This window comes from Mercurialis annua, linkage group LG1-X (genome assembly GCF_937616625.2).
Source record: "Mercurialis annua linkage group LG1-X, ddMerAnnu1.2, whole genome shotgun sequence".
Taxonomy (NCBI): Eukaryota; Viridiplantae; Streptophyta; class Magnoliopsida; order Malpighiales; family Euphorbiaceae; genus Mercurialis; species Mercurialis annua.
In genome coordinates, this window is record NC_065570.1 from 46,635,674 (window position 1) to 46,644,230 (window position 8,557).

General features: G+C 28.8%; 1 protein-coding gene across 3 annotated transcripts; it reads right to left on the reverse strand.

Annotated features, from left to right (window-relative positions):
* Positions 1 to 281: 281 nt before the first annotated feature.
* On the reverse strand, positions 282 to 6,013 carry LOC126677219 (uncharacterized). 3 transcript variants are annotated; one of them, XM_050371769.2, is made up of 11 exons: positions 5,758 to 6,013; positions 4,866 to 4,984; positions 4,236 to 4,357; positions 3,642 to 3,841; positions 3,199 to 3,483; positions 2,543 to 2,601; positions 2,406 to 2,442; positions 2,258 to 2,329; positions 1,750 to 1,900; positions 1,514 to 1,630; positions 282 to 952 (listed from the first exon to the last, which is right to left on the reverse strand). In XM_050371769.2, the coding sequence occupies exons 2-11, from the start codon at positions 4,975 to 4,977 to the stop codon at positions 533 to 535; spliced, it is 1,575 nt and encodes a 524-aa protein (XP_050227726.1). In that variant the 5' UTR covers positions 4,978 to 4,984; positions 5,758 to 6,013; the 3' UTR covers positions 282 to 532. The 3 variants fall into 3 exon arrangements, with proteins under 3 accessions (XP_050227726.1, XP_050227720.1, XP_050227702.1); XM_050371763.2 differs by lacking the exon at positions 5,758 to 6,013 and adding an exon at positions 5,066 to 5,266; XM_050371745.2 differs by lacking the exon at positions 5,758 to 6,013 and having other exon boundaries at positions 4,866 to 5,266.
* Positions 6,014 to 8,557: the final 2,544 nt, after the last annotated feature.

Consider the following 8,557-nt stretch of genomic DNA (forward strand, 5'->3'; position numbering starts at 1 on the left):
TATCGTTATCACCATATAATAATGCTTGAGAATGACAAACATTTATTAGAACTGAATTGAACTTTTTGTATTATTGTTCATAACAATCTTTTTACATTCTATAAGGGGTTTAATCCCCAGCCTTTGAAACCAAACCAAATCAAAAGAATAAAAAAAAGAAGTATATCTTTAATATTACCTCTAATAAAAAAATGTGTATCCTCCCTGTATTTTACCATGCCAAATTTTTTATAAACTCAATCTCTATAATTTTCTGCAATTTTGCCATTTTTTTGTGTATGTACATACTGAAAATACCTATTTATTGTATCCTTGAAGTACATATATCCAACTAAATTTTGATCCTATAATTCCAATTCCTCTTGGAAATCTGCTTGCGCATTGAACTTCCAGGGAGAGTATGTACAGTTCCGGCAATTTCTTATCTAGCTCCGGTCCATATTTCATTCATCAACAATCAATCAGAACTTCTGATTGGTCGGATCCATAAATAAAGTATTGACTCGGGCTCGGTAAGAATTTTCCGCGGTTCCTAAACTAAACCTTGCTTTGAGCCACCTTTTACTTCTACATCATCAGAATCTATTTCAATCACAGTATGCGAATGCGGTTTAACAGAATTATCGGACGGATGGCGTTCTTGATCATGATGAGCTTGAAGTGTCCATATCAGAATCAAAAACACCATACTTAACGACAGAAACAACATGGATCCCCAAGTCATCCTAACATATTTCTTCAATGGTTTACAATGATTTATCAGAATATCAGAAAATGCATCCTTTACTGATTGGCATTCTACCAGGTTTTCCATACCTGGATATGCATTTAGCAGATTCTGAAGTGAATTTGTGTAGCCTTCGACTGTTCGGAAGTCGTTGATCGATATGAATTGTCCGTTACTTCTACATACTGTATTGTTGGAATCTGAACATGCAAGTGGCTCCAATAGCTTCAGCAATAAAAAAGAAAGAATGTGAGTTTCGATACGGAAATATCATGGTATGGAAAAACCAAATAATTGAATCATAAATATTGATAAAAAAACAATTTGATAGTTTGTGTTTTAAATTACAAAAAATTAATAATTTGTGTTTCAAATTGCAAAAATTAATAGTACTATTGATATTATAAGACACCTAAAGTTCATTATTTGTTTTACAATTAATTCATAGGAAAGATAGTTAACTTATGGTGCAAGCTGAACCAAATGAAATTTATGTTATTTGGTTTTGTTTAATTTTAAAATTATGTTGCAGGGAACACCAATATGGAACTGTTGAAATAAATCGATGACAAATATTTTTTTTTATAGAAGTAGATTATATATATAAATTCCAGAGTTTCATAAGCGTTTTTGAAAACGTAAACCAAACGCCGAAATGTAGAGTTCGATAAGTTTCCGTGCAATATTAATTTGGTTCGGTTTGATTGAACAGAATGTAAAATCCTATATGAAATTGTATGGAAAAAGCATGAGCAAAAGATGTAGTAGTGGATGAGACTATAATACCTTAGGAACATCTCCTATTTGAATTGTATTTTCAGGGCAATTATGAGCCTGGTAAATGTACTCTGGAGGTCCTGAGAAAGGATTACACACTTGTACTACTGATATGTTTGCATTAACCTGTACAATTAATTCCCCCCACAATTAGTTAAGAACATATCAAATAAATCTAATAAAAAATAAGTGAGGTTCAATTGTTAATTTTCAATTAAAATCAGTAATTAATTAAATCTAATTACCTGATTAACAATGTCGTATATCCCTTGACTGACATCTGTCAAAATGGGCTTTGCTTTCAGCATTTCATCACAAGGAAGGATTGAACTCAAACTGTTGTTGTAAGGATCCTTTTGGAAGTTTTCTAGAGCTGTACATGTATCACCAGAGAACCTGAAAAGTTTTTCAATTTTACCCCTATCAATTTCACAAATTTCAATTTATGCCTAATAAATTGTCGTTGTCATCGAATTATATCTTTTAAATTTAAAATAATATTAACTTTTTTTCTCTTTAATAACTGAACTTCAAATTTAAACCGACCAGTCTTTAATAAGCTTTTAGTAAATGTTCACTGATGTTGAATACAAAAGTGAAAAAGGCCGGTTCAGTTAAGAACCGAACGATATAATCAAAAACAAATTAACTGAATTACTTTATAGTTTAACCGAACCAGCCAAATTAGTAATTTTAACCAAAATGAATTTAACTAAATTAATCAAAATCTTGAAATGTGGAGCAATTACTTACTTTCCTAAAAAGAAATACACTCCAAAGAACAGCCAGCATAGAGCAGTCAGGATCCAACAAAGGACAATAAGCCTGGAGAAAAACAAAATTAGTCCATGGAAATGTACTTGACTACCAATTATATCCTTAATAAATTTTCTTTACTTACAAATTAAGTGCTCTTCGTAGCCTCAGAGTTCCACAAACTGCATTATAACAATATGAAATTCAAGATTGTATTAGTGACTAACAGATAAATTTTTTTCAAATCCTGGAAATTTTTTAGTTATGTCAGGATTAAAATACCTGAAAGAGCAATAACAGCAACAAGGTTCAAGGAAATTATTACTGTTGTTATTATGTATCTGCAAGAATTCCCAAATCATTAAAATTAGGGACCAAATTGAAAAATAAAAAGTTGATATAGATTAGGATAACTAACATCACCCTTTAAATTATCTCAAAATTAATGTTCCTCAACGCATTTTGAAAAACTATTATTTTACTCTAACATTTTAATTTAAGGTAATTGAATCCCCTTTGCAATTATAAGGGATTTCAGTTATCTAATATGTAATTATCAGAGGAAAACAATGAATTTCTAAAATATAGAGAAAAAATAGTATTTTTTTGACCTAATGAGTAATATCAAGGGTTAATTGCAAAAGAAAAAAAAACATGAATTTTAATGTGTTTTGTAATTGCAATTTGACAAATCAACTTTCATGTTTTGACAATAAAAACACCGATTTAATTTCCACGGTAGAAAACGCTAATATAGCTGCTGAAACATATTCTTGTGTCCATGTTAGCGTATTTACTAGATTTTCTAAAATATGAAACGGTAACTAATTTTGCCGAGTTTTAAAGTCATATTTTATTTGAAAAACACTGTAAAGTTCGTAATTTAATTTGCATTTAAACATTATTTCTATATATTGTGTAATAAAACAAAAACTTACACTATCTTGAGACCCTTATCGATCAATCGCCTGTTTTTTCTTGCTTGCCTATGAATTTCATCAGCCTGACTGTCGAGCTGTTCCGATGTGGAAGTTAGGAAGGTAGATGCTTGTTTCGTGGTTGCATTAGATGATTCTAAATTATCTCTGATTTCTCTCATTGCTCCAGTTGTGTTATATATTGTTCCTGATGCACCATCTGCTGTATCTATAATAATGTTCACCACTGTTTTCGCTCGCGAATGGAACTTTTGATTCCCTCCGAGAACTAATCCTGTCGCAATTCTGCACATAGTAGTTTACTTGTCAGAGATCCTAACAAAAATATTACAATTTTTACGAGTTTTAAAGCATTTTCGTAGACAAAAATAAAAGTTTAAAATAAAAAACTCGATAAGTTTTCGTAGAACGTGAATTTAGAATTTGAAACGGGGATAACTTACATCGTGAGGATAGTGAATAAAATAGCCAAGAGGATAGGCAAAAGGTAACATTGCCTATGGCAAGGTAATCTTTTTGTTAGCTTCTGTTTCCTTGAATTACAACAATGGTTAGAAATTAGAAGAATGGTTCCATATACAACTCCACCCAACAGCCACAGCAACCCAATTGCATATCCATACACTCCTGTAAATACAGTTGACTGCAAAATAAAATAAAAAATTGTCACATTTTAGGGATGAAAAGAGATAGGAAATGTAAAATTGGAGGCAGTAAAAAAAAAAGTGTCACGTTATATATTTATTTCAGATCGGTTTTTATTTACATGATAACATCGATTTTTTTATTTACATGAGAAGTTATCATGCATGCTGTAGTGGATCATAAATTGACAACTATGTAAGCAAAATTAAAATCGACCTGAAACAACGAATAATCTTCCATTTATTAAAAAATATTAGTTGAATTATCAAATGTTATAAATAAAACGACGATAACTGTTTTATTAAAGTGCATAATTTGATAACCGTATTTTTTAAACTTATAATATAAATAGAAAAATAAAGGAAGTAAAAAATAATGGGATAGAAAATTACAGTCCAATAATGCTTATTGGTAATATCATATCCTCCTCTGTATTTGTTGAAATTATCTAGAGGATCCACCCTTACTGTATCATCTGACTGTGACACGTTGCTTGTTTCACCCAAATTTATTCCTAAAAAATCAGACCAAGTTCCAAGTTAAACTTTAAAACATTTTAAAAGATTAAACATCGGATCAAGGAACTAATTATACGTAATCATCTATACTTTGCTTTCAACTTCAGTATTCTTTTGAGCTTTTTCTGCCTAAATTTACTAAATATTTAAACAAAACATTTCATTTATAAACTTGTATAAACCCAATTCTATTCATTAAATATTACTACTATAAATTTATTTGATCTAAAATTCTTTCTAGATTTATTTGACGTATGAATTTAGTGTCATATTATAGAAATGGCTTTTTCTGAAAATAAATAAATACATGTACTCATCTACATGCACCTTGTCCACATATTAACAAACCGGTACCCGTTTTGTGAAAAATAGGTAATTTGTTGACTATTTTATAATTTTTTTATAATTCGATAATTTATTTTATAAAAAATGCCATAATTGAATAACGGGAAAAATATTTAACCGTAGCATACAAAAAATGCATATATATATATGAGAGCTAACCTGGTTCAGAACTATTGGTTAAATCAGTTTGAGCTGCAATGAAGTTTGAACCTAAATTGCTGACCAAGAAAATTAGAAGCAAAACCCATATTGTGTTTTGCCTGTACCCCATGCTTAACCTGTCAAACAAATTAAAAAAAAAAGAGTCAACAAAATAATCATTTGACAAAATTGCCCTTTTGAGTAAATTTATAACTAACCCAATACTAATCATGCTTTCAGAAATTAATCAGAAACCTAACCCATCAAACAAGTTATGACCACAAAAACTAAAACCCATCAAAAAATCTCTTAAACATCAACCAAACCCATTAACTAAAAAGAGTTCATGTTTTCATTTGCATGTTGTGTTTATATACATATTGTTGAGCTACAAAAATGCAAATTAAGGGGTTAATTAGATTCTTGTTTCATAAAGAAAAAAGTAAATTTAGCTTAAATGTGAATTCAGAAAGATTTTTCTTTTTGTTTTCAAATAGTTATAGCATAAACTTCTTTGCAAGTAAAGAACTCTCTCTTTTTCTTTTTTCTTTTATTTTATTTCTAATAATATACCAAATCTAAACTTAAGGCCAAGAAATCAGAATTTTGCTTTCTTTGAGAATGTTTTAAGAGGTTAAATAAGGACATAAACACATGTTCAGTACGGCGGATCCATAATTTTTTTCAGTTTGGACTTAACTTTTAATTTATTTCTAACCTCCCGACTGTTCGGACTTAACCTCTCTCTAGCCCTAAATTCACTACAAGCTCTATTTCTATTTCGAAAAGATTCCGACGTCAGAACGGACTGAAGCCTACCCTAACCTTAAGATAGTTCTACCTTGCATATGTTCATTTAAATTTAACACATAGAGATAGAAAGAGAAAGTGGTAAACAATATAAACTCACCTGAATTCTTGTAACTACAGTTTATAGCAGCTTTAATGCAAGACTGTAAATTCTTGAAGATATTTAAACTTGTAATTTGATTTTAACAGCAATATTTTTCAATAATCCGATCTCAGAATGCTTCAAATCATTAAACAGAAAATACCCAGATGTAAATATTTCTTGTAGTATGATCAATGAAACCGTATTGATCAGAAAGCTGATGAAAAATGAACCTATTTCATTCAAAGGTGGCAATTATGATTTGGCTGCTATATATAGATTTTTGAGAGGGAAGTTTTATATATATATATATATATATATATATATATATATATATATATATATATATATATATATATATATATATATATCTGGAAGATGATGAGACTCTTCAAATGATTATTATATGTATTTTTTTGGGTAATGAAACTATTGATTTCTTGAAAGGTAAAACCCCAAAAAGGAGAAACATAAAGTCAAGAAGCTCAGCTGAAGCACACCTCTAGAATTTCAAATTTGTCAAGCACGAGTACTTTATAATTTCCAACAAATATTATTTATGTGATCCTAAAATAATTATCCAATTTTTTTATACAAATTCTAAAAAATTATAATTAATATTCTAAATTTAACAAATTAATTATTTTCATTTTTTTTATTATATTCTTATTAAATATTATAACTAATCCACTTACTTAAAATAATGAAATAAATAGTAGATTTTAGATAATAACAATATAAAAGATTAATATTTAAAATATTATGAGTTAATAGAAATGAACAAGCTTTTAAAGAACAAAGAACAATTATTTTAAGACCAAAGAAATATATCTATCTATATCTATACTATATATAAAAGCACGGATGGGGGGGGACAGACAAATTTACAGAATAACCCTTTTTAATCTATATTAAATAACGCTTTTATAGTCATTAACAAATTAGTTATTTAATTAATTACTAAAAAATTATTATAATTAGAGTTTTAGTTAAAATAAAATTTTATCATGATAGAGGAATACTAATTGAGTATAGAAAAAATAGCTAATCTTTTCCAAATTAATAGGAATATCAATCTTTTAGTTTGACTACACTAGCAACGCAATTAATATTATCCAAATCTTTGTTAGTTATGTGTAAATTTACAAAAAAAATTAATTTGATTTTTTTAATTTTGTTTTAAAATAATAATAAATGAATTGACGAGTCACGTTACGAGTCACGTGCGTAGCACGCAAAGCGAGACTATTATTTATAAAGTAGGTTAATCAGAAAAGACACGAGAGAAAGAATATATGTGGCAATTAGTGAAAGGGTGCAATAAAATTATTAAAATAAAAAAATTACATAGTTAATGACTAAAAAGAACGATTAATTATTGGGGTTTTTACACAAATACCGAAAAATAGAAAATATTTATAAAAATGATACTTCAAAGTTCATTTTACAAACAATACTATTTTTTGAAACATATTTACAAAAATGATTACCTTTTTGTACATAAAAGTTCGATTTTGTATATAAATATACAATTTTATATTTATTCTATACAAATTTCGTATATAATCAGATTATATATACACAATTTTATTGTATATAATCCGTATATAATACGAATTATATACATTTTTTAAAAAAAATTCAAATATGAGATATCAGATCTGATATTTCAAATCTGACAAGTGGCGACGATGTGGAGGCCGACTAGCGGCGGAGAAGTGAAGAAATGGCGAGCGGCGACGTGGAGGAGCAGCAGGCACGACAGCTGCGTGGAGGAGTAGCGGGCGGCGCCGTGAAGAAGCAGTTGGCGGCGCCGTGGAGAAGCATTTGTCGGCGGCGGCGGCGGCGTCGAGCAGCGGGCATCGCCATGGAGAAGCAGTTGGCGGCAATAATATGACCATAACATTTGAATGCTAATAGACCAACAAGTAATTTATTTAATTTAACATCATAGTACAAAATCCTAAACCCCGACTAAAATTGAGTTTAAAATTATAATTAATTTAATTTAAATTAAATAAATAAATAAATTACTCGTTGATTTTCTTAAAAGCATTCAAATGACTCGTGATCTTAGTTATCTATATTTTATCCCTTCCTAGCTACGCCAGTGCCTACAACACAATAATATGACCGTAACATTTGAATGCTTATAGACCAACAAAACCGTGTCAAACCCTATGAATCTATGATGCGTATATAACTAATTTAATAGGAAAATAAGCCTAGATATGGAGACAAAGAGAGTTTGGTTTAACTATTTCAACTTAATCCACTTCTCATATTGCACCAACTCCTTTTTCCACTCCCTCATTAATGGTTATTATTATGACAGAAAAAGCGCTTATAAAATAACATCTTTTTTCTTTATTTTTTACTTAACCAGAATCCCCAATCCATCTAATTATAAAATTTCTTAAGAAAATATTCTAGCTTAAAAAAAAAGAAGTTTCAAAAAGACTATATATTAAGCAGCAAAAAATAATGTTTATTAAAATATTTGCAGGGCGCCCTTAACACCCAAAAATTAAAGACCATTTTGATACTATGAAATATGAATGATCTTAACACCCAAAGCTAATTAGTTAAGTCTCACTTGGGCCAAAGGAATCCATTTAGTGTTCTTGTCGTTTCTATATTATTGAATTAGTAAAGACTTTTTAACAAATTATCTTTTAAATTTTATAGTAAAACTAATAATAATCGAACATTTATATAATAACTAATTTAATTATTTAATTATTTTATTAATTTTATTTATTATTATATGTGTTGTAATATTTTATTTGTATGATCTTTTTAGATATGAAATAAATTT

Coding starts and splice junctions, on each gene's coding strand:
- LOC126677219 (XM_050371745.2), bottom strand. CDS start 5,079: ATGATTAGTATTGGGTTAGTTATAAATTTACTCAAAAGGGCAATTTTG. Junction 3,842..4,235: donor CCAATAAGCATTATTGGACT/GTAATTTTCTAT, acceptor TTTATTTTGCAG/TCAACTGTATTTACAGGAGT. Junction 2,330..2,405: donor CTACGAAGAGCACTTAATTT/GTAAGTAAAGAA, acceptor GTTTTTCTCCAG/GCTTATTGTCCTTTGTTGGA.